This window comes from Phyllostomus discolor, chromosome 1, assembly GCF_004126475.2.
Source record: "Phyllostomus discolor isolate MPI-MPIP mPhyDis1 chromosome 1, mPhyDis1.pri.v3, whole genome shotgun sequence".
NCBI classification, from domain to species: Eukaryota; Metazoa; Chordata; class Mammalia; order Chiroptera; family Phyllostomidae; genus Phyllostomus; species Phyllostomus discolor.
This window is the reverse complement of record NC_040903.2, coordinates 115,883,926-115,909,441: the sequence shown is the minus strand read 5'-3', so window position 1 is coordinate 115,909,441 and position 25,516 is coordinate 115,883,926. Positions and strand designations below refer to the sequence as shown.

Here is a 25,516-nt window from a genome sequence, read left to right as displayed (position 1 = left end):
CCTTCTGGTCCACTCTTGTTTTGAGTCCCAGTTTCCTTCCCATCACTATTGGTTCCCTGTGCATTTTCATTTCTTTTATGGTAACCTGCATTTTTTTCATCTAATTTGTGACCAAAATCAACCAATTCTGTGAGCTTCCTGATCACCAGTGTTTTGAACTGTGCATCTGATAGGTTAGCTATTTCTTGGTTGCTCAAAAGGATGAGTTCTGGGGCACTGATTTGTTCTTCTATTTGAGCCATCTCTCTCTCTCTGTGTCTTGTGTGTGTGTGTGTGTGTGTGTGTGTGTGTGTGTGGTCTGGTCGCTCATGTTACAGTGAGGGGTGGAGCCTTAGGTGTTCACTAGAGCTGGGCACCCCAGTCGCTAGATTGTGACGTTGTATGTGAGCGCGGGGTCGAAAGGGAACAATGGCGGCAGCCCCACTCTCCTGGGAGCCCAGTCCCTTCCCTGGGATCCCGGGTTGCGCGCTCTGCCCTGGTTCACAGTCGCCGCCTCACTGGGTCTGCCAGCTGCCGCTTGCATACTCAGGGTCCACCCGCTTCGATCAAGTGAGCCCCAGATGCCTTACGTGCTCCCGGTTGCCTTATGCACCCAATTCTCCCTGTTCTCCGCGCCACTACCCGCGCCCAGCTGCTTGTCTCCGCCCCTCCTACCAGTCTGGATGAACAGGTCTACTTCAACTTCTTGGCTGTCCGACTTCCATTCAGATAAATTTTCTGTCAGTTCTGGGTGTTATTCTGCCTCTAAATTGTTGTTCCGATCTTGGTTGTGCATGGAGGTATGGTGTGTCCACCTGTGCCTCCATCTTGCCAGAAGTCTGTTTTTGTTTCTTAAGTCTCTCTTCATCTAGAGCAGTCCCCTTGTCTCTGTTTCTCATGACACTGACTCCTTTTCGAAGAGCCCAGGCAGTTGTACAGAATGTGTTACATCCTGAATTAGTTCAATTATTTTTTCAGTCTTAGATTTAGGTTAAACCGTTTTGGTAAGAATATTACAATACTTCCTACTGCTGCAGCCCATTAGGATGTATCTGATGTCAGGTTGTCTCACTGCTGGTAGTACTGAGTTTGAATACTTAGTTAGGTTGGAGGCCACAAGACCTGTCCGTTGGGAGGGTACTTTCCTCCTCTGTGATTTGTGAGTAATTTATTGTGGACGACACTCTGAAATTGTGTAACTATCTGTTTTTCAGAAACCTTTCTCCCAATGGTTTGAACATTCATCAATAATAAATTAATCATTACTTCATTTTTAATTAAAAGTTTTGAAAAGTTTAATTTCTAAAAAGACATTTCTAAGTAGGTGTTAAAGGGAGAGTGCTGATAGTTGCTTAAAATGCTTTGTTACTGTTTAGGTGGTAGACCAGGTGTTATACTTGACAGCCAGAAGAGCTTTGCTTTTGTCCTTTAAGTGTGCTGTCATGATTCGTTATCTTTTACCCTTTGCAGAAACAATGAAACTCTTTTTTTAATTTAGAAAGGACTTGCTTGCTTGTTTTAAAGCATATTAATGAAGGGTGGTAGCATGGTGCCATGAAGTACTGTCCAATAGTAGAAATACAGTGCAAGCCACGTACATAATTTGAAATTTTCTAGGTACTCCATTAGAAAAGTAAAAAGAAACAGGTAAAGTTAATTTTAATAATATTTTTATTAAACAAATATATCCAAAATATTTTCACTTGTTATCAGTATTAAAATTGTTAGAGATATTTTACATTCTCTCTGTGTACCCAGCTTCTAAACTGGTGTGTAATGTATTTTATACTTAAAGCAAATTTTAATTAAGATTAGTCTTGTTTCAGATTCTCAGTAGCCACATGTCTCTAAGTGGCTACTGTATCAGTGCAAACTTAGTGATTGTGATCTCGGGCACAGTGGAGCCACACTACCTTGTTTCAAATCTTGTCTTTTCCATAGCTAGCTTCATAACTTTGAGAAAATTATTTATTTTCTTTTTGTTTCAGTTTTCTCATTGTAAATGGGGGTAATAATAATTCCTATCACTATGATTGGAGGAGTAAAAATTAATACAGGTAAAGCCCAGAACAGTGCCTGGCACATAATAACTGTCCATTAATGTTAACTGTTCTTATTATACCTCTAGACTTGGTCCTGTAATTCCCATTCTGTCTTAGAAGTATCCTCATATTTTGTTAAAGAAGCTAGGACTAGATCTTGGATCTCTGAATTTCTGTTTTTTAAGTTGTTGTTTCCTGCCCTCAGTCTCTTGCTATGGTGACAATATAAACTAGTAAGATAAATTGTATTGTACAGGTCAGTGTTGACATTGAGTGTTCTCTTGTTTCTGTAATTCACCGAAATGAAAGGGAAAACACAGCGACTTTGCAAATGGCAATGAGGTAATGAAATACTTATTGTTATGATTTTTTAAAAACCACAGATGATTGCAAAAGATTGCTAGCTATAGTAGGCTGGGTTGATGCCTTTCTTTTTGCAAACCCACAGATACCTCTTAACCACAAAAGCCTCTGTAATTGTAGCAATAAAAGAAAACATTAGCATAGGAAGTAGAAGTGTTCTTGAATATTCATGAATGTAGTCATGTCCACTTCAGAGTCATTTAGAATGTGTTTCAGATTAGATAATTATCTATTTTTATATTATGTCAAAGTAACTGTGGATGACTGGAAAAGAAGCATTGCAAAGAAGATACACTCTTATAAAGGAACTTGACAATTTACTGTGATAAAACATTTTATACTCAGAATACTAGTAAATTATTGCTTATGACAGAAAAATATGAAACGGCTTAACAATCAAAGAAGCATTGACTTACAGTGTAAGAAGCGTTGATTTATGGTGTAAAACAGTGTCATTCAGATCTTTTATTTTTTTATTTTTAATTATTTTTTAAAAGATTTTCTTTATTTTTAGAGAGAGGGGAAGGGAAGGAGAAAGAGTTATCAATGTGTGATTGCCTCTCACATGCCCCCTACTGGGGACCCAGCCTGCAACCCAGGCATGTGCCCTGACTGGGAATCAAACTGGCATCCCTTTGGTTTGCAGCCTGCGCTCAATCCACTGAGCCACACCAGCCAGGGCCATTCAGATCTTTGGGCTGCACCCTGAAGGTGTTATCATTGAGCCCATATTTTTATCAATGTAATTTGTAAAAGTGAAACAAAAATAGTCTTGTCTTAGAAATTCAAAAGACTTTGCATCATGTATTGGGTGACATGTCTTATTCTTAGAAGAATCTTCTGGCCACAAATAACAAAACATTGCTTATAAGATGCTTTCATGAAAGTTCTACATAGTTAATATGAAAATTCTTACTTTTTCTCATCTAGCAGAATAAAAAATGACCAATTCAGATTTTCTCCCTGTTTCAAGCTGAAATGTAAATATTGCTGGCATGTTAACCAAGAGTATTATTAACATTTTCTAAGAATTATTTTAGAGAATTTCTGGGTAATTGTTCAGAACATCAGTAGTATTGTTTGCAGGTTAATCAGATTTACTTTCTTTTTTTGCTGATCATGTAGAAGTTATAAAATATTAATATTTATGACACTTTCAAAAGTGATACTAAACCATTTTTACAAATGACAGACTTGAAATCATTTGAAAATAACATTTTTGGGACAGGCTGATCTTAGAAAAAACAGTCGAGGTTAGCTGTCACTAGGAATCACTAATACTTAATTCTGCTCTGACCCAACCACCTTTCCAACCAGTAGAATCCTGAAGAGTATAAAAAAATAAGCAAGCATAACACAGAAACAAACCAGTGTGCAAATAGCAAGTAGCCATGGCAAACCTGGGTTGTTTTAATACTCTCTTGTAGTCTAGTCTTCTAGTGGGGGGTGGGGGTAGGTCTTACAGAGAAACAGAAAGTGAATTGCTGAGAAGAGCACATACATAGAGGGCAGAACAGGAGACTAGGGCCTTTTCAGAGCTGGTTGTCAGAGCAGGCTTCTGTGGAAATGACAGCTGGATTGAACCACGAAGGATGAGGAGAAGCTAGCCATGTGACAAAGAGTGAGTGTGCAGGCAGAAAGGACAGAAAATGTGAAGACTTCAGTGTGGGAAACAACATGCTTGTTCAGGACATTGAACAATGTGGCCGGAACTTACTGAATTAGAGGGAGTGTGATGTGAGATTAGGTTGTAGACAGGCAGGAACCAGATGCTGTCACCCTTTTGAATGCCATGGTAATGAATTTGGATTTTATATTAGCTGTAATGGGAGGCTGTTGAAAGATTAGACAGAGAAGAAAGATGATCAAACTTTGGTTTTAAGATTACCTGATATTATTTTACATATAATTGTCAAAATGTGATTAAAAGTAAAAAAATACATAAAGTTCATATTATTTTATGCGTAACAATTTTGAAAATGTTGGTGAAAACTGAGGTGCTAGATGTTAGCAATTTGGGGGGAATATTGTAGGCTTTTAAACTATGAATACTTAACTGTTTATTGAGGACCTCTTGTCTGTCAAGCAATGAGGTATATTCTTTTCACATATCTTCACAGAAATTTTCTTCAAAGGAAGACATTGTTTTTTGTATTTTATAGGGAGAAAAGTTTAGACACAGAGAGAAATGAACTAGCATAGCAGAGTTAGGATTCAAAACCATGCTGCTTCAGTTCATTTTACCAAGGTTTTTCCCACCATGGTTCTTGCTTGTTGGGGAAGGAGGGGAAGGAGGAGGGCTGAAACTGAGGGAAAGGAAAGTGCTCTTATAATATGTTTATTGAAAAAATGAATGCAGATATTTCTTGGTTTGGAAAGTGGTTGGGAAGGGAGACGCTGTAAATTAGAACAATCGAATTGAATTTCCCTATTAGGGTGTAACCCTGGAAAAGAATTCCAGATCCAGCTTTGATTAGCAGTTGACATTCACTGATTTTTGTGGTATACCTGTACCATCAAAAATTTTGAAAGGTGTATGTATATCAGACAATTAAAGTCCTCATTATAATTTTAACAACTAACCATTTAATCTTAATTGAAATCCCCAGGGAAGGAGTTTCGTGTGCTGGTTTAGATACAGTCTTTGGAGGACTAGCTGTGCAGGGCAGAGGAAGGGCCTGAGCTCTGGAGTTGAGAGCACTAATTGCTATGCAGCAAAGCAGTGTAGGAAACATGCGTCAGCTCTGAAGTGTTGCCTGTTCTTATTTGATAACATAAATATATTTTGTTGAGCCCTTAGAATGTTAAATTATTTTAACTTTAATTTTAAACTTTTTGTGTATAAATTAAGAACTTAAAGCAAGAGAGCCCGAACTACTGTACTCTATGGTGACAGTGGGCACCAGAGGATCAGGAAGGATAAAATGTAGGATTTAGAGACCAACCGGAAGGGATAAAATGGTCAAGAGTAACGTTATTAAAGGAGGTAAAAGAAACATAGAGTCATTTGACTTTAGCCTCTTATCTTATAATGAAGAGATAATTTTCTTAGTATTAATAACATTTTATAGAACACTTAAAATTCATAGATGTATATCAATGCTTGCTTATCCTTTGGTCCTGCATTTCCACTGGCAAACTTTGAACCTCTTTGGTCAATAAGACATTTCATTTTATTCTGCCAGTATTCAGATACTGTATATTATTTTTTACTGAAGGATACAATAAAATTTAGAATTACTATTTGCCATACAATTAAGTTGTGCAGTGAGTGATATGATTTGTTGGTATTTGGAGGGGTGGTGGGGGGTGGCAACTGAAATAAGTTCCCTGTAGATATTTTCTTTTCATAGATGAAATTCTATCAAGAAGTGTGAAATATTCTATCAAAAACTGAGGAATAGTCTATCAAAGAAGTGAGAGCTATTTCATTAAGAAGTGAGAATTTGCAGAGACCTGGGAATGTGGAAGAGATTAGACAGGATCATTAAACCTATTTCAAAATAATTTGTACAGCGACCCTGGTGAGACTACACTAAAATTAAGCAAACTTAACTGGGTAGGGAATCAGGCCCCTAGTGATAAGTCAGGATAGTTTCTACATGAAGTCAACCAAGGAGCATGTGTCTGTATGTCTTGTACTGTGACAGAGGAAAAGTGGTTACGGGAAATGGTGATACAGTATATTCCCCCCCCCTTTTTTTATCCTCACCAGAAGACATTTCATCGCTTTTGGAGAGAGAGAACGGTAATTTGTTGTCTCACATATTTATGCATGTACAGGTTGCTTCTCGTATGTGCCCTGACTAGAGAGAGACTGGCCACCTCCACAAATTGGGATGGTGTTCTAACCAACTGAGACTGCCGTCGCTAGGCCAGTGGTAGATCTTTTTAAAAAAATCTCTCTTTGCAACAGGGATTATTCACCTATAACAACTGAAAATGTTGTTTGTTATTAAAAAGAAAAAGATGGCAAGAGAATGCATAAGCAACTATTCATAATAAAAATGTAGTTTTAATAAAGCAAATCCAGTGGAGTAAAATGCTTTTTACCCTCTATGCTTTCCCAGAAGGTCAGTCCCACTCCCAAACCCAGGAAAAAGCTCTGTTAACTGTTTAGTGTTCATTCTTCTAGACTCTTCCTACATATTTGTATTTAAATATATGCATATTTTTGTGTATCTATATGTAATTGTATATATATTTTAATGTAAGCCCAGTCATACTACACATCTTTTGAAATTTGAAAAAATTTTCTGTAATGTAATATTTTTATTTTTTTATAGTCTTTCAGTCTCATTATACAGATATACCCCAGACTTTCATGTTGTCCCCTCCTGTGTAGACTATATATAAAAATAAAGGAGGACTTCTGGTCAAGATGGCAGTGTAGGCAGACATGGGTCACCTCTTTGCATAACCACATCAAAATTACAACTAAAATATAGAGAAACCATCACTCAGAACTGTCAGAAATCAAGTTGATGGAAGTCTGACAACTGTGGAATTAAAGAAACCACACCCATCTAGACTAGTAGAAGGGGAGTAGACACAGAATTATCTGGCCCCACACCCATGTGTAGTCGATAAAAATTTGGGAGGGATATCCCAGGAGTGAGGAGTCCCAGACCCACACAAGGCCCCCCAGCCCAGGGTTCCAGTGCCAGGAAGATAAGTCCCCACAACTTCTGGCTGCGAAATCCAGCAGGGATTGAGTTTGTGGAAGAAACTGCTAGAACCCCAAGCAGTTCCTCTTAAAGAACCCACACACCAACTCACCCTACTCAGACTCACTCCCTCTGAGCTCCAGGGCCATGGTAGCAGCTTGGAAGGCACCAGTGGTATACTAGGATAAACTGAAATATGTGGCATCAAGGTGAGCAGAGGCCATTGTCCCTGTGCTAAACCCTCTCCCCACAGAGCCACAGAGCCACAGAGCCAGCAAGCTGGTTCCATATCTGAGACTCCATCAGCCTGCCTTAGAGATCCTAGAGACTCCACCCCATCCAACTTACAGACTCACCCAAGCTGCTTTTCCATATGAATGGCTGGTCTTGGCTCATACTGCACAACTTCCTACATCCTCTCAAACAAGCAACAGCTGGTCTCAGTGAGCCCTAGGCCCAGCACAAGTAGCAGCCATCTCAGGTTGCTTTATATTTCAGGCAGGGTGGCCCCAGGAAAAAAAACACAGGTGGGGGCTAACCTTGGCCTGTGTCACCTGGGAAACCCCAGGGCCAGTGCATCCAGTGGACAGCTACAGACCATGTTGGAGCACCACCACCTGCCCCTGCATAGCTGATTCTCCATAGAGGGGGAGGTTGGTGGTAAGTGGTCACAGCCAATTCTTGCAGTTGTCTGGCCTGGGTAAATCCCTCCCATTGATCTGCCAACAGCAATCAAAGCTCAGCTACAAGAGGAGGGTGTACTCAGACCATATGAAGGGCACACCTCCAGTACCCAGCTTGGGTGATAGGGGAGGCTGTGCCACTGGACCCTACAAGACACCTAACTATATAGGCCACACTACCAAGATGTGGACCCAAAGCAGCTCTACCTAATACATAGAATCAAACACAGGGAGACAAAGGAACAGGGCCCAAATGAAAGAACAGATCACAACTCCAGAAAAAGAGCTAAAGGAAATAGAGATAAGTATTTCTGTCAGATGCGAGTTCAAAACACTGGTTATTGAGGTGCTCAAGGAACTTAGAACCTCGGGCATAAAAAAGATCCAATCAGAAACTAAGGATACATTAGTAGAAATAAAGAACAATTTAAAGGGAAACACAATAGAGTGGATGAAGCCAAGAATCAGATCAATGATTTGGAACATAAGTAAGCAAAAAACACCAATTAGAACAAGAAAAAAAAAAATTTAAAAAAAATGTGGATAGTATAAGCCGCCTCTGGAACAACTTCAAGAGGTCCAACATTTGCATGATTGGGGTGTCAGAAGGAGAAAAGAAAGAGCAAGAAATTGGAAATTTATTTGAAAAACTAATGAAAGAAAAGTTCCCTCGTTCGGTGAAGGAAATAGACATACAAGTCCAGGAAGCACAGAAAGTTGCAATTATGATGGATTCAAAGAGGCCCACTCCAAGTCACATCATAATTAGAATGCCAAAAGTTAAGGATAAAGTGATAATTTTAAAAACAGCAAGAGAAAAGCAGTTAGTTACCTACTGGGGAGTTCCCATAAAACTGTCAGCTCATTTCTCAAAAGAAACTTTGCAGGCTAGAAGGGACTACTTGGCAAGAAACATTCAAAATCATGAAAAGCAGGGACCTACAGCCAAGATTGCTCTATACAGCAGAGCTATCATTTAGAATCAAAGGGCGGATAAAGAGCTTCCCAGACAAGAAAAAAGCAAAGGAGTTCATCATCAGCAAACCATTTTTATATGAAATGTTAAAAGGACTTAAGATGAAGAAGATCGAAACTATGAACAATAAAATGGCAAATATATATATACCTATCACAAATTGAATCTGAAAAAACAAACTGAGCAAATAAGAAGAACAGAAACAGAATCATGGATATGGGGAGTGTTTTGATGGTTGCCAGTTGGAAGGTGGGTGTGGGGAATGGGTGCACAAGTGAGGGAATTAAGAGTACAGGTAGTTACAGAGTAGCCATGGGGATGTAAAGTATAGTATAGGAAATGAAGAAGTCAAAGAGCTTACATGCATGACCCATGGACATGAACAGTGGTGGGATTGCCTAAGGGAATAGGGGGCTGCTCAGTAGAGGGGGGCAAAGAGGGAAAAATCAGGACAAATGTAATAACATAATCAATAAAATATTTTTAAAAACAGGTTTGTTTCTGCTTAAACATTATTTTTTACATAAAATATTCAGACAATACCAAAGGTAAAAGGAAAAAGCAGTAAAATCAACTGAACCCCCACCAGCCTGAGATAATCCCTATTTTGGTGGCTAATTTTAAAATGTACGCCTTTAGGTATTCACACAAGTGTAAACATATACTCACAGCTACCACATACGTGTGTGTGTGTGTGTGTGTGTGGTATTTATAAATGGCTTATACACATAACCTGATTATTCACAAATTATTTTAAATGTGCTTGGTGATTTTCATTGCCCTTCCTCGCTCCCCTGCCCTGGCCCCTTCCCATTTTCTATCCCATTTTCTACCATCCTCACCGTCCCCGTGACCAGTGGTAACAACCTGCTACACACTTGTCTACCTTTTTCAATGTTCATATGATCGTATGCCTATGAGACTATGTAATTTACACTTGTCTGCATTGATAATTTTTCACAAAATGTATTCCAGATCAGCTGAAACATAGTTCACTCATTTTTTTGCTGGCTAAATATTCTGAGGCAGCAATCAGTAAACTCCAGTCGATGGATTAAATTCATCCTACTGCCTGTTTGTAAATTAAGTTTTATTGGAACACAGACTTTATTTTTCTAGTGAGTGGTGTTACCTTTTAATTCTTTATCTGTTATATGTGATGTATTTTCTCCCAATTTTGTCTTTTATTTTGTCAAAGAAGTTATTTTTTACTTTAAACGCAGTGAAGTGAAGCGTATGTATCTTTTCTAGCTCTGTGGTTCCCTGTTTTGATTTAGAAGGTTGCCTAACTCCAGGATTTTCTCTGCGTTTTCTGAAAATCTTCATTACTTAATATTTTAGATCTGGAATATGTGTATATACATGAGAGTGCTGCTACAGTGTAGTATAGTTAAAATCACAGATTCTGGTTCTGTTATTTACTACCCATGTGACCTTGGACAGTTTACAGTTTTCTCCTCTTCACTGGGAATGCTAATAGTACCTGTCTCTTAAGATAGTAGTAAGGATTAAATGAGTGACTGGTATGTCGGGAGTGTTTAGAACAGTGTTTGATGCATGCAAACATGTAAGTATTTACCATTATTTACATGCTGTGGGTAGGTGCCTCATTGTTCTTCCACATGGATAACCGGTTGTCCTGTTAGCATTTACTGAGTAGTCCCTTCTTTACCCCAGTTGCTGTAAAATGCTGTCTCTATTGTATATAAGTTTCCAAATATATATAACTCTATTTTGGGGCTCTCCAGCCTCTATTATGTGGTTCTGTGTATTCCTGCTCCAGAGCTACAATTACTGTAATTACTGTAGCTTTATAAATACTGATGAGTGCAGTCCTTTTACTTTGTTCTAAATTGTTTTGATTCTTCTTGGCTTTCTTTGCTCTTCTATATAATTTTTAAAAACATCCAAATTTACAAAAATCTCTAAGTTTTATTATGGAAGAGAGTGATACTAATTGGCTGGTTTTGGAATGGAACCTACCCATGGTCTCAGTTGGAAGTTTTTAGAAGTTGTCCAGTTGTGTAATCTAAAGGTTGATAACATCCATTGTGCTGGGTGAGCGCTGGGAATGTGGTGAACAAAAGCACTGTAGAAGGATCCATTGTAAGCCTGCAGTTCCTAACTATATCCTGAAATATACCTGGGGGCACCTCAGAGAACTCCCAGGCTTATTTCAAAATTTGGGGGGGGGGGGGGAATAACAGCACCTGTTGGACACTGTGCAAACTTCTAAGTCAAGGTAGTTCAGAGTTTCTACGTTTGATTGTGCTTCCTTCATTTGATGCTGTGATATCTTTGTAAAGTTGGGTTTTGGTGGTTTGCTGTGAGTTGCTATGATAAAAAGCAAGTGTCTGCAGAATTCATGGTGGACAAGGAAATGACGATGGTAGTTTACAATCTAATTTCAGGGTTTGGGAAGTTGTGCGATGCCCGGTGGTGAACACATCCTGTGACTAATTATAGTTATTTAAAAGTAACATTAAAATATTTTTTCAGTTTGTGTATATTATTTATTAAAAAAAGGGTACTATATCATTAGGACATAAATACTTATTTGTTTGAAACCTAACTATTAAATGAACTGTTAGGCAATTTCTTTTAGTGTGAGGGATTTGTGGGAAAAACTGAGAAAATAAGGGTACCGGGAGCTGAGAAAGTTGAGAACTCTTTGCTTTAACAAATTATTACAAATATTTAAAGGTTAAGAACATTCGGAGTAGTATATGCCATATCTGCTTATAACAGGGAGGTTTAATCTGGTCTGGGCACCAGGGACAGACAGCATTATTAAGAAAATGATATTTAAGCTGAGCTTGAAGGAGACTAGGAGTTATTCTTGAAGAGAGTTGGTGGTGGGAATAGTTTGTGTGATGTGGGCAGGAGCTGACAGCAGTGCCTTGGTGGGGAAGGGGAGTGATACGAGAGGGGCAGGGGCTGGAAAGTAGGCAAAGGCCAGGTCACAGTGACATGGAAGTCCAGTTAAGGCATTCATTTAGATTTCTTTGTAAAAGGCAATGGCAAGCCTTAGAGTGATTTTAGACGAAGGAAGAATGTCTCACTGCCTGCTTACTGAGGGAATAAAATGCCAAGATGATATACATAAATATTTAAATATCTTGTATTCTAAGTGATATAGAGTGCATATTTTGGTAAAATTTGAAGTGCCTTGATTTTCTGAGGCATTGTAAACTTCCTTGTGAGTATAATTTTTTCTTTTGATTTCTTTTGAACACATACACTCTTTTGTTCAACTTGGTAGATATGGACTTTTTTGTTTTAATACATGAGAATATGTTTATTGATTTTAGAGAGAGAGGAATGGAGGACGAGAGATGAGAAAAAAATTAGGAGAGAAAGAGAAAGAAAGGGGAGAAAGAAAAAGATCGATGTGAGGAAAAAACAATGATCGGCTGCCTCCCGTATGCACCCCCACTGGGGATTGAACCTGAAAATTTAAGTATGTGCCCTGACCTGGAATCAAGCATGCAGCCTTTTGGTGTGTGGAGTGACACTCCAACCAGTTGTGTGTTTGACTACCAGTCAAGGCACATACCTAGGTTGCAGGTTTGATCGTGGTCCAGGGTGCATACAGGAGGCAGCCTATCGATGTTTCTCTCTTACATTGATGTTTCTCTCTCTCTCTCATCTCTCTCTCTCTCTCTTCCCTCTCCCTCTCCCTCTCTCTCCCTCTCTCTCTTCTCTCTCTCCCTCTCTCTCTCTCTCTCTCTCTCTCTCTTTCTCTCTCTCTCTTCTCTCTCTGTCTCCCCCCACTCATCCCCCCCCTTCCTCTCTCAAACTCAGTAATAAAAATATTGCCAGGTGAGGATTTAAAAAAGTAAAAAACAAATAAATGAACTCACAAGTAAGAGAGTTAAACTGTGAAAACATTTACAATGGTATAATTTTTTTTCAAAATGGCATAACCTTGTTCTGAATTATAAAATAAAATTTGTTTGTTATTAATATATATAATATTTCAAATTGTTAATTTGTACATTCTGGCTGTCAATCTAATATTTTTATATATCAGGAATTTCCTGAGTTATTTAAATTTGTTTGGTATAAAAAAGATTTAAAAGTTATATAGCACAGGTAGAAAAGTAATTTTTTAAAGTTTAAGCTATCATTTTATACTGTACTGAAATATAATATTTTGATTTTTACTGTAGTTCCCAGTAAATTAATGCAAAATAATGTGTATATGGTAATAAGCTCATTTTCAAGAGTTTTAAGACTGAAGGATTAATTTCATGTTCCATCAAATGGGTATGGAACCCCCCTCGTGTGCTTGGGAAAGGCAGTTAGTCTGTTTGGAATTTGCTTGGCATTGTTAAGTATTAGGAAAACATTAAAACAAATAAATACAATTCCTTTCCTCTGCCAGGGTGTTTTGCATTTATTAGAATGATTCTCTTACCATGTAATAAAGAATTAGGCCATCCTTAAATTTATAATGTAAATAAGTTATAAATAAGAGGGTGTATAGATATATTTTTAAAAGTCTTTCTTTCATTATTGGCCCCAGCTTCACTGATAGTTTACCTGAAGAAATGTGATTACAGCTTGAGTTGTTTACCATGTTGTTGGTCAGCAGCTTTCTCAGACTGAAAATGCAAAGTTTATAGCAAATGTTTTCTTTAAATTATGTTCTTCCTGTGTTTAAAGAACTGGCTAAGGACTAAGAAAAATGTAACTGATTTCTCCTGTGCTCTTTACATGAGAATGAATTCTAGATGAAGGTTAAATATGGAAAATAAAACTATAAAATACTAGCATAAAATAAAGTTTTGACAGTCTTATGATAAAGAAGGCCTTTTCAAAAAAAATTAGTTAAACCTCAGCTAAGGATATGTTATTGATTTCGGAGAGGGGGGAAGGAAGACGGGTCACGGGTTCGGGGGACATCAATGTGAGACAGAAGCATTAATTGGTTGCCTCCCGTGTGCATAGTGACTGGGGATCAAACCCGCAACCTTGGTATGTGCTCAGCGGGGGGTTGACACCTACAGTCTTTTGGTGTACAGGACAACACTCCAACCAAATGACATTCCAGCCAGGACAACAAAGGCCTTTTAAAGTATAAGAGATTTAATTTTATGAAGTTAGAATTTATTTTCTTTTCTTTTTTTTTTTTTTTTTTTTTTATAAATTTTGGCATGGCCAATTCTTTTTTTCTTTTATTTATTTATTTATTTATTTATTTAGACAGGGAAGGGAGGGAGAGAGAGCGAGAGAGAGAGAGAGAGAGAGAGAGAGAGAGAGAGACACCATCAATGTGCGGTTGCTGGGGGCAATGGCCTGCAAACCCAAGAAGTACCCTGGCTGGGAATCGAACCCGGGACACTTGGTTCCAGACCGCGCTCAATCCACTGAGCTACGCCAGCCAGGGCAGAATTATTTTCTTATGGACAAAAATCATAAACTCAAAATAGAAAAAAAGACGTTGCAAAACATGATAGCTACAGATTGCTTTTAATAGATGGACAGAGTGTGTGTATAGTGAATTATGAAAAAATGCAGCCGTAAGCATAAAAAAGCTAACCTTTTTAGCAGAAAACCCATTTCAATTATCTGCTCGTACTATGTGCATAAGAAATTCAACATTGACTATAATGTTAAATATTTATAAATTCTACTGTAGTGATGAGATAAAACTTTATTAGATATCCTATGTCTAACGAAGCTTGATTGTTTGAGCCACCCCCAGTGTTTTTTCTCTAATGTTCTTTTTTTTTCTTCAATTTATTTTTGTGTAGTTTTTGGTGTATAGCATAGTGATAAGACAATCATACACTTTATAAAAGTTTTCCTCTGATATTCCCAGTAGTCACCTGGCAACTTAGATAGTTATTACTGTATTGTCAACTGTATTCCCTATGCTGTACTTGAGATTCCTGTGACTATTTTAAACTACCCATCTGTACCATCAATTCCTTCATGTTTTCCACCTAGTCCCCAACCCCCTCCCCTCTAAACAAACCATCAGTCTGCTCTCTCTTGAGTCTGTTTCAGTTTCGTTGTTTATTTGGTTCTTTAGCTTCCACGTATAAGTGAAATATATGGTGTTTTTCTTTCTCTGACTGACTCCCTTTAGCATAATACTATCTAGGTCCATGCATGCTGTTGACAAATGGTAAGATTTCATCCTTTTTGATGGCCAGTAAGATCCATTGTAATATATGCACCACTCTTTATATTCACTCATCTCTTGGCTGGACACTGGGTTGTTTACATATCTGGCTATTGTAAATAACGCTTGCCAGTGAACATAGGGGTGCATATATTGTTTCAAATTAGTATTTGGGGTTTCTTTAGATGTATACTCAGTAGTGGAACCACTGGGTCATAAGGTAGTTTCAGCCATAATTTCTTGAGGACTCCCTCCATACTGCTTTCCACAGTGGCTGTACCAGTCTGCATTCCCACCAACAGCGCCCTAGGGTGCACTAGGGTTCCCTTTTCTCCACATCTTCACCACCATCTGTTGTTCATGGGTTTATTGATGGTAGCCGTTCTGACAGGTGTGAAGGGATATCTCATAGTGGTTTTAATATTTGCATTTCTTAGTGGCTAGTGATGTTGATTATCTTTTCATATGTCTATTGGCCATCTGTACGTCCTCCTTGGAGAAGTGTCTATTCAGGTCTCTGCCCATTTTTAATTGTATTGTTTGTTATTTTGGTGTTGAGTTGTGTGAGTTCTGTATAAATTTTAGATATTGACCCCTTATTGGATGTATCAATGGTGAATATGTTGTCCTGTTCAGTAGGTTGTCTTTTGTTCTGTTGATGGTTTCCTCTGCTGTGCAAAAACTGTTTAGATTGATGTAGTTCCATTTATTTTTTTGTTTCCCTTGCCTGAGGAGATCTGTCAGAAAAAAAAAAAACACTGCTAAGAGAAATGTCAGATTTGATTGCTTGTTTTCTTCTAGGTGTTCTATGATTTTGAGTCATACATTTAAGTTTTTAATCCACTTTGAGTTTATTTTTGTATATGATATAACAAGGTGGTCTAGTTTCATTTTTTTGCATGTATCTGTCCAGTTTTCCGAGCACCATTTATTGAATAAACTGTCTTTAGCCTATTGAATGTACTTGCCTTAAATTAATTGACCATATAGGCATGGGTTTATTTCTGGGTTGTCTGTTCTGGTCCATTGATCTCTGTGTCTGTTTTTATGCCAGCACCATGCTGTTTTGCTTACTCTAGTGTAGTATGATTGGATATTAGGTAGTGTGATGCCTCCAGCTTTGTTGTTCAGTAGGAGTGGTGAGAGTGAACATCCCTGTCTTGTTTCTGATCTTGAGGGAAATGCTTTTGTCCTGCTGTGTTAAATATGATGTTAGTTGTGGGTGTGCTTATATTGCCTTTATGTTGAAATATGTTCCCTCTAACCACTTTGCTGAGAGTTGTTATAAAGGGGTGCTGGATTTTGTAAAATGAATTTTCTGCATCTATTTGGTATAATACGATTTTTATCTTTCATTTTGTTTATGTGGTTTATCATGTTTATCTTTATCATGTTAATGGATTTATAGATGTTGAACCATTCTTGCATTCCAGGATTAAGTACCACTTGATCATGGTGTATGATCATTTGAATGTATTGCTGAATTTGGTTTATTAATATTTTGTTGATTTTTGCGTCTATGTTCATCAGACATGTTGGCCTATAATTCTCTTTCTTTGTGTAGTGTCTTCATCTGGTTTTGGAATCAGGGTAATGTTGGCCTTGTAGAATGAGCTTAGGCTTAGGAGTCTTTCCTCCTCTTATTTTTGAGAATAGTTTCAGACAGGTAAGAATCGGTTCTTTGAATGTTTGGTAAAATTCACGTATGAAACTATTGGGTGCAGGACTTCTGTTTCTTGGGAATTTTTGATTCCTTAGATTTGGTTAGTTATAATCAGTCTGTTCAGATTTTCTGTTGCTTTATGATTTCAGTTTTGGAAGATTGTATATATGTTTTTTAATTTATCCATTTCTTCCAGATTGTACACTTTATTGGCATATAGTTGTAATATTTTCTTATAATTTTTGTATCTCTTTGGTGTTATTACTTCTCTTTTGTTTCTGATTTTATTTATCTATTTGGGTATTCTCATGTTTTTGATAAATCTGGATAAAGGTTTTTCAATCTCACCATTTTAAAGAATCAGATCTTGGATTTATTGATTTTTTTTGTATTTTTATTTTTATTCTATTTTCACTTGTCATATTATATTTTTATTTTTTCTTGATCTCATTGTTAATTCATTCATTGTTTAGTAACATGTTATTTAGCCTCCATTGTTTTTGTGATTTCAGTTCCTTTTCTTGTAATTGATTTGTAGTTTCATACCATTGTGTTCAAAGAAGATGCTTGAAATGATTTCACTCTCTTCAAACATATTGAGACTTGTTTTGCATCCTAACATGTAGTCTGTCCTGGAAAATGCTTCATGTGCACTTGAAAAGAATGTATATTCTGCTTTGAGGAGAAATGCTCTGAAGGTAATCAATTAAATCTTTAGGGTCTAGTGTTTCATTTAGGGCCACTCTCATTGTTGATTTTCTGTCTGGAAGATCTCTGTTGATGTCAATGGGGCCATAAAATCCTCTGTTATGACTGTATTGCTGTCATTTCTCCCTTTATGTTCATCAATATTTACTTATATATTTCGGTCCTTCTATGTTGGGTGCATAAATGTTTACAAGGGTTATATCCTCTTGTTGGATTGATTCCTTTATCATTATGGATCACCTCCTTTTTCTTCTATTATAGCCTTTGTTTTAAAGACTATTTTACCTGTTACAAGTATTGTATGCCTTCTTTTTTGTTCCCTTTGTATGAAATACCTTTTCAATGCCTTTACTTTCAGTCTGTGTGTATCTTTCGTTCTAAGGTTGGCCTCTTGTACACAGCGTATATGGGTCTTGTTTTTGTAAAATACATTAAGCTACCCTATAGGTCTTTGATTAGAGCATTTAATTCATTTTCATTTAAAGTGATTATTGATAGGTATGTTTTTATTGCCATTTAATTCTTTTCTTTAGATATATTTTATTGATTATGCTATTACAGTTGATTCTCCTGGGGCTTCTCCTTGGCTGTATCTTCACATGGCTTTTGTGGTCTTCCATCCCTGGTATTTCTTCCTCTTTTTATAAGGACAGCAGGCCTATTGAATTGGGATTTTTACCTTTGTGACCTCATTTAAGCATAATTATCTCTTTTTTGTTGTTTGTTTAAGATTTTATTTATTTTTGAGAGAGGGGAAAGGAAGGAGAAAGACAGGGAGAGAAACATCAGTGTGTGGTTGCCTCTCACAAGCTCCCTACTGGGGAGCTGGCCCGCAACCCAAGCATGTGCCCTGACTGGGAATCGAACTGGCGACCCTTTGGTTCACAGCCCACACTGAATCCACTGAGCTACACCAGCCAGGGCAAGCATAATTATCTTTTAATGGTTCTGTCTCCAAATACATTGAGGGCTAGGGCTTCAACTTGTGTATTTTGGGGGAACAGTTTGGTCCATAACAGGAGTAGTATAAAACCCCAACAACTGGACACAATAGAAGCTAAATTTTGTCTAGAGAAAGGCATAGTGGAAAAAAATATAGGAAAGAAAAGGCAAGCATGAGAGAGTTTTGGTAGTTTATCCATGTCAAAATAGTAATCTCAGATCAGTTCTTTGCATATTCTGAAATATGGATGCTGTTGATGTTGTACTTTATTAAAAATGTATTTTATTGATTATGCTATGATGATTGTCCCATTTTTTTCTCACCTTTATTCCCCCTCTGTCCTACATCCCTCCTCCCACCAGCGCTCCTCACCCCACCCCACCTTAGTTCATGTCCATATAAGTTTCTTCTCCATTTCTTATACTATTCTTAACCTCCCCCTATTTTGTACCTACCATTTATGCTTCTATTCCCTGTACCTTTTCCTTCATTCTCTCCCCTTCATGCTGATAACCCTCCGTGTGATCTCCATTTCTGTGATTCAGTTCCTGTTCCTGTGATTCTGTTGTTGCTTAGTTTGTTTTTGTTTTTTTTTTTAGGTTCATTTGGTGAGTTTGCTGTCATTTTTCTGTTCATATTTTTGATCATCATCTTTTTCTTAGATGAATTCCTTTAACATTTCATATGATAAGAGCTTGGTAATGATGAACTCCTTTAACTTGACCTTATCTTGGAAGCATTTTATCTGCCCCTTCCATTCTAAATGATAGCTTTGCTGGATAGAATCATCTTGGATGTAGGTCCTTGCCTTTATGACTTGGAATAGTACTTCTTTCCAGCCCTTCTTGCCTGCAAGATTTCTTTTGAGAAATCAGTTGATAGCCTTGTGGGAACTCCTTTGTAGTTAACTGTCCTTTTCTCTTGCTACTTTTAAGAGCCTCTCCTTATCTTTAATTTAGCTAATGTAATTATGATGTGCCTTGGTGTATGCTTCCTTGGGTCTAACTTCTTTGGGACTCTCTGGACTTCCTAGAAGTCTATTTCCTTTGCCGATTGGAGAAGTTCTCCTTCATTATTTGTTCAAATAAGTTTTCAATTTGTGCTCTTCTCCTTCTCCTTCTGGCACCGTGGCTTCCTCTGTGATTTGGATGTTGGAATGTTTAAAATATCCTGGAGATTCCTAAGCCTCCTCATTTTTTTGAATTCTTGTTTCTTCATTCTGTTCTGGTTGAATGTTTACTTCTTCCTCCTGCTCCAAATCATTGATTTGAGTTCTGGTTTCCTTCCCATTACTGTTGGTTCCCTATACATTTTCTTTATTTCATTTTGCATAGCCTTCCCTTTTTCCTGTATTTTGCAATCATACTCAACCATTTCTGTGAGCATCCTGATTACCAGCGTTTTGAACTTTTGAACTCTGCATCTGATAGGTTGGCTATCTGTTCATCACTTTACTATTTTTAGAGCTTTATCTGTTCTTTCATTTAGGCCATATTTTGTTGTCTCCATGCACCTGTTATGTATTAAAGGGTGGAGTCATAGGTATTCACCAGGGCAGAGCAACCCATGTCCCTGCATTGTGGTGCTGTATGTGGGGGAGAGGTCTGAGAGGGAACAACGATGCTTGCTTGACTCTCTGCTGGCTTTCAGTACTTCCCCCACTACCCACAAGCAAGTTGGGCCTTTCTGGTGCTGATCCCTGGTGGGAGGGTTGTGTACGTTCTAGGACCCCATGGGTCTCTCCAGCAAACTCTCCTGTGAGGCTGGGGGTTTCTCCCTCTGCCACAGCCCCACAGGTTTTTACAGTTAGAGGTTTTGAGGCTTTATTTCCCCACACTGGAACCCCCGTGCGTTCCCCACACTGTAATACTGGGTTGCATGATCTATTTCATTCCTCAGTTGTTCCTCTTGCTTTATCTGCCTGTAAATGTGGGACAGCCCATTCTGCTAGCTGCTGCTTCACCTGCCCAGTCCTTTAGCTGCTGCTTTGCTACAAGTCTTTTCTGCCCCTCCTACCAGTCTGGATGAATGTTTCTTCTTTAACTCCTTGGTTGTTGGACTTCCATAGAGTTTGATTTTCTGTCAGTTCTGGTTATTTGTTTTTTTAATTTGTTGTTGTCCTTCTTTTGGTTATGCAAAGAGGCAAAGTGTATCTGGGAAGCTCTTCTTTCTCCTTCAATTTTAAACAATGGCTTGGTTGGATAGAGTTATCTTAATCACACATTCTTGGCTTTCATCACTTTAAATTTTTGGTGCCAGTCCCTTTTGGCTTGAAATGTTTTTGTTGAGAAATCAGCTAACGGTCTTATTAGAGCTCCCTTTGTAGGTAACTCTTTTGTTGTTGCTTTTAAGTTTTTCTTTTTGTCTTTAACCTTTGCTATTTTAATTGGGATGTTTTGGTGTGACCTCTGTGGGTTCATCTTGTTTAGAACTCTCTGTGCTTCCTGGGCTTGTGTGTCTTCTTCTTCACCAGCTAAAGTTTCCAATAATTATTTCTTGAAGTATGTTCTCAATCCGTTGCTCTTTCTCTTCTCCTTTTGGTGCCCCTCTTATGCAGATGTTGTTATGGTTCATGTTGTCCCAGAGGCCCTTAGACTTTCTTTGCTTTTTAAAATTCCTTTTTCTGCCCTGGCTGGCATAGCTCAGTGGATTGAGTGCAGGCTGAGAACCAAAGTGTCGCAGGTTCAATTCACAGTCAGGGTACATGCCTGGGTTGCAGGCCATGACCACAGCAACCGCACATTGATGTTCTCTCTCTCTCCTCTCTCTCTCTCTCTCTCTCTCTCTCTCTCTCTCTCCCCCCTTCCCTCTCTAAAAATAAATAAATAAAATCTTAAAAAAATAAGATAAAATAAAATTCCTTTTTCTTTTTGCTGCTCTGATCGGATGTTTTCTGCTATCTTGTCTTCCGAATCATTGATTTATCCTCTGCTTTATCTAACCTGCTGTTGATTCCTTCTGGTATATCCTTCATTTCAGATCATTGTGTTCTTATTACTTTGGTTCTTTTTTTTTTTTTTTTTTTTTTTTTTTTTTTTTAAGTTTTGTTTATACCATATTTTTTTAGTTTACTGTCTCTGTTTCAGTTCTCACTGAGTTCATTTATTATTTGCCTGCATTTCTTGAGCATCCTCATAACCATTGTTTTTAACTTTGGTAGATTGCTTGCTTATTTTATTTAGGTCTTTTTCTGGAGATTTATCTTTTTTTTTTTTTTTTAATTTGCAATATGTTTGTTTGTCTCCCTATTTTAGCTGCTTATCTGAATTTGTTTTTGTATGTTAAGTAGATCTGCTTTGTCTTCTAGTCTTGGTATGGAGGCCTGATGTAGTAAGTGTCCCATGGGGCTTAGTAGTACAGCCTCTGATCACCTAAGCAAGGTGCCCAGAAATGTCTCATGTGTGTTTATGTGAGCTCTCCTGTTGTACATTTAGTCTTGATTGATTTTTGCCCATTCATTGGTGGGGTTGGTCCTGGGCTGGCTGGCTGTGGGGCTCTACTCCTACCACTGTGTACAAGCTTCTGTGCAGGGGCTAACTTCATGAAATGGATTTGGCCCCATCAGTACCTGGTACCTGCTGAGATCTTTGTGTATGCCACTTACGGAGTTAATTGGACCGTGCACTGATGTGGTCTGAAGCCTACCAGTGGATTTGGTTTTGGAGACTCTTGGGAGTGCCTCTTGGGTGCAGGTTAGTGTCAGGCACTGCTTGCAACTGGCCCTGGGCCACCTTTTTGGAGCTATAATGCAATCCACAGTTTGTAGCTGCCTCTGCTGGGCCTGGATGTGCACGAAAGGGGCCAAGCTGGACACCAAGGTTTTCTTCCACCAGCACAGAGCCAGGGAGGGGTCAGGAAAAAGTCAGAGTGCTTAGATTAGCCTTCCCCTGCTGGCTGCCTGGTAGGCTCAATCAGTGAAAGAGCTTATGGTGGTACTCGAGTTGTGTGAGGTAGGTCTCAGTGAGTCACCAGGTAGGAGTGAGTAGTGTTCACTACATTGATAACAGATTCAGCCTTGACATCAGTGCTGGATCCGAGGCCCCTCGACATAAATCTCAGGATACACCAAGGCCAGCCACCACCCATTGGGTGCCCATGGACCTTTGTGGTGGGTAGGGTCTCGGAGTTATTAGGGTAAGGGCAGCAGGATTTTCAGGCCCAGACAGATCAACATTTAGCCATGTGGAGGGAGGGTTTTGCATGGGAACAGTGGCATCCATCAAATGTGCAGGGGGAAAAGGGACCCCGCTTTGGAGCCATACAACTCAGTTTCTCCTCTAGTCTGCCTGGATCTCCTCAAGAGTCTTTGAAGAACGTTTTCACCACAGGCCACAACCAGCTGACTCTTGTGCAGGGTGTGAACTTGGCAGTGCAGTAAGACAGGGAGTCAGGAATGTGGGGCCAGTGGATATCCCCAGGTCAATGTTGTGTAAAGGGAAGTGCTAGACCCAGGAAAGATGGAGTCTGTAGGCCATGTGGGAGAGGGACTCAGCATAGGGACCCTAGAGGCTGTCCCATCAGCTCTCTCCCTGGACCCTCACAACCCATTCTCTCCTTGCAGGATTCTAGTCTGCTCCAATCTGCCCACCCTCCCTCTGCTAGAAGCTAGTGTGAGTGACTGTGAACAAGACTTTTTGCCCTGGTTCTCTAAGAGGATGCCTGGGTTTCTAGCAGAGTCCCATCTCTTCTTTGTGGACATAATCCCTGCTGATTTTCACAGCCAGATATTATGTGGGCTCCTCTTTCCAGCTCTGGTGCTCTGGGCTGGGGAACCCAGGCATGGGGTTGATAGCCCCCACTCCTCATGCAGGACCTTTGCAGCTGAGCTGGCCAGCCCTTTGTGCATCTCTGCCCTTTCTACCAGTCTCAGGGTGGCTTCTTCTGTAAATCCTTGGTTGTAAGACTTTTTTTAGCTCGCCTTCAGTTGGTTATTGAGTTGGATTGTTCTAAAGTTCAGCTGTAATTTTCGTTTGGACGCTGAAGGAGATGAGTGTAACATTCGCCTCCTCTGCCACCATCTTGGGTCATTCTCCTAAATGGGTCAAATTTTGATTTACTAATGAAAAATAAATTTTATTTATTAGATAGTCATAGTGAAATGACTGTATTTATGTATCATACCTAAAAAGCATAACTATAAATAATTTTTGGACATATTATTTTTTTTTATAGAAACAGTAGAAGAAAGTTTTGGATAACTTTGTTCTTTTCTTTATTATTTTTGTAGGATCCAGCATTCGAACATTCACTCCATTTTTTTCTGGTGGAGCCAATGGACACACTGTCAGTTAGAGGCTCTTCTGTTGTGTTAAACTGTTCAGCATATTCGGAATCCTCTCCAAAAATTGAATGGAAAAAAGATGGAACATTTCTAAACTTAGTATCAGATGATCGACGCCAGCTTCTCCCAGATGGGTCTTTATTTATCATCAACGTGGTGCATTCCAAACACAATAAACCTGATGAAGGTTATTACCAGTGTGTGGCCACCGTTGAGAGTCTTGGAACTATTGTCAGTAGAACAGCCAAGCTCACAGTAGCAGGTAAGTTTTGTTAAGTAATTTATTTGTGTTTTCAAAGTTTTATAAGGGTAAATTTTAATAAAAGCAGCATTATCCTAGACTTTTCATTTAACTGGTAACAGCAGATGATGATATACTTACTTAAACAACTATCAATGACCATGTACAGTGTAGGACATGCTCAGTGCTGTAGGGAATGAACTATAGCATTTCCCCCGTTCTGATGATTAGATGGCTTAAGGTTGCTATAAGAGTACTGAACCAGTTCTTTTTTTCCTTTGTAACTTGGAATGTGACAAGAGGAACTTGTGTGGGAAAACTGAGTCACTTTAGTTGCTAACTTTTGTCCTACTCAGCATAACCATTTAATATTGCTTTATGAAACTCAAAGTATAGCCAGAATCATGACTTAACCAAGGCAAATGACATTAATTAGATAAATATTTTAAAATCTGTAGACTGTATTATATATTTAAGGTGAAGAACAGAAAGTTTTAAGGAGAGAAACATTTACTTTAGAGCATTCTCATTTGAAGAATGATGAACAATATAAGAAAATTAAGACTTCAGAAGAGTAAGATGTGGTTCCTCCATAAGTCACACCTGTTTTGTAGTAGACACTGGCATTCCTCAGATCAGGGTTTCTTCACCTGAATACCAGGTGAAATATTTACTTGTTGCTAAGTTTCACATTGTACAAAAATTGTATTGTCTAATGTTTATGGTCATCTTGGTGAAGTGCTAACATGTAAAAAAAGAATGTGGCTGAGACTAGTGTCCCATCTCATTCCCACTGCAGGTCGTGGCTCCCCATCCTGTGCGCACTGTGGGGTGTGTTTGCTCGTTCATTCTTGAGTGCAGTGGCCCTTTTCCTCTTCAGAGCAAATACTCACAGTTATACTTGAGTGTGATGTAAGGCTGCTGTTGTTATTCCATAATTACAGATTGAGAATGGAAGAATTTTTTTTTTTAAAAGTCAGTTCTTCAGACAATCTTTTCTTCTTATTTTTAAAATCTTTATGCCAAGCTTTTCCAACTTATTGATAAGTAAGTTAGCATCATAACCGCCCCTATAATGTCACTTAGGTCAGCCCCTGTTTATCACTGATGTTTCTCACCCTTTATTATTTTTGTAGTATGTATCAGAACTTCTTCCTTTCAGTGGTACCCCATATCCAATCACCAATCCAGTGAATTCTGCTTTCTGATTTCTCTGTACTTGATTCATATTCTCCTTCCTGAGGCTGCTCATCATCCCTCACCACAGCCTTGTAACCGCCTGCCGCATAACCCTCTTCCTCCTCCCGTTCCATCTCCACATTGTGGTCAGAGCTCTGTTTCTCACCCATCGGTGACTCTCTAGTAACACATGAGGTTAATGTTCTAAACTCTTTAAGGCCTCTTTCATGATCTGGCTTCCACTTCTCCCGCTTTCTTTCTTATCACTTCACCCTGCCCTCTGCCTCCATCACCACCATCACAGCATTTTAAATGTTGGCAGTACTGAATGTTTTCCGTCCCCGTTCCTTCTCTGCCTCTGGCTTTTGCTCATGACTTCCCCACTGGCTGGTAAGGCTGTGGTTCTTACCTTTTCCTCTCTTTCTTCTCCTCCGCTAGATTTGTTCATTCTTCCCCCTAACTTTCGTATCTTTCAGGAAACACTTCTTGACCTAATATTTAAGTAAACCAGGTAATTTTAAACTTTAATATTTAAGTAAACAGGTAATGTTTAAGTAAAACAGGTAAAATGATAAATTATTTGGCCTGGGTTGTCCAGAGGAAAAAGTAGCTCAGAGAGTAATAGAAGTTCTTTTTAGTAGTTACATCATATTCATTT

The 25,516-nt window shown here is 38.6% G+C and overlaps 1 protein-coding gene across 1 annotated transcript in view; it reads left to right on the top strand.

Moving 5' to 3' along the window:
* NEO1 (neogenin 1) overlaps positions 1 to 25,516 on the top strand; it is a 256,126-nt gene that overhangs the window by 65,681 nt on the left and 164,929 nt on the right. Inside the window, 2 exon segments of the mRNA XM_028506136.2 lie at positions 23,385 to 23,412; positions 23,414 to 23,700. Of these exon segments, the coding sequence (XP_028361937.1) occupies positions 23,385 to 23,412; positions 23,414 to 23,700 (315 nt within the window).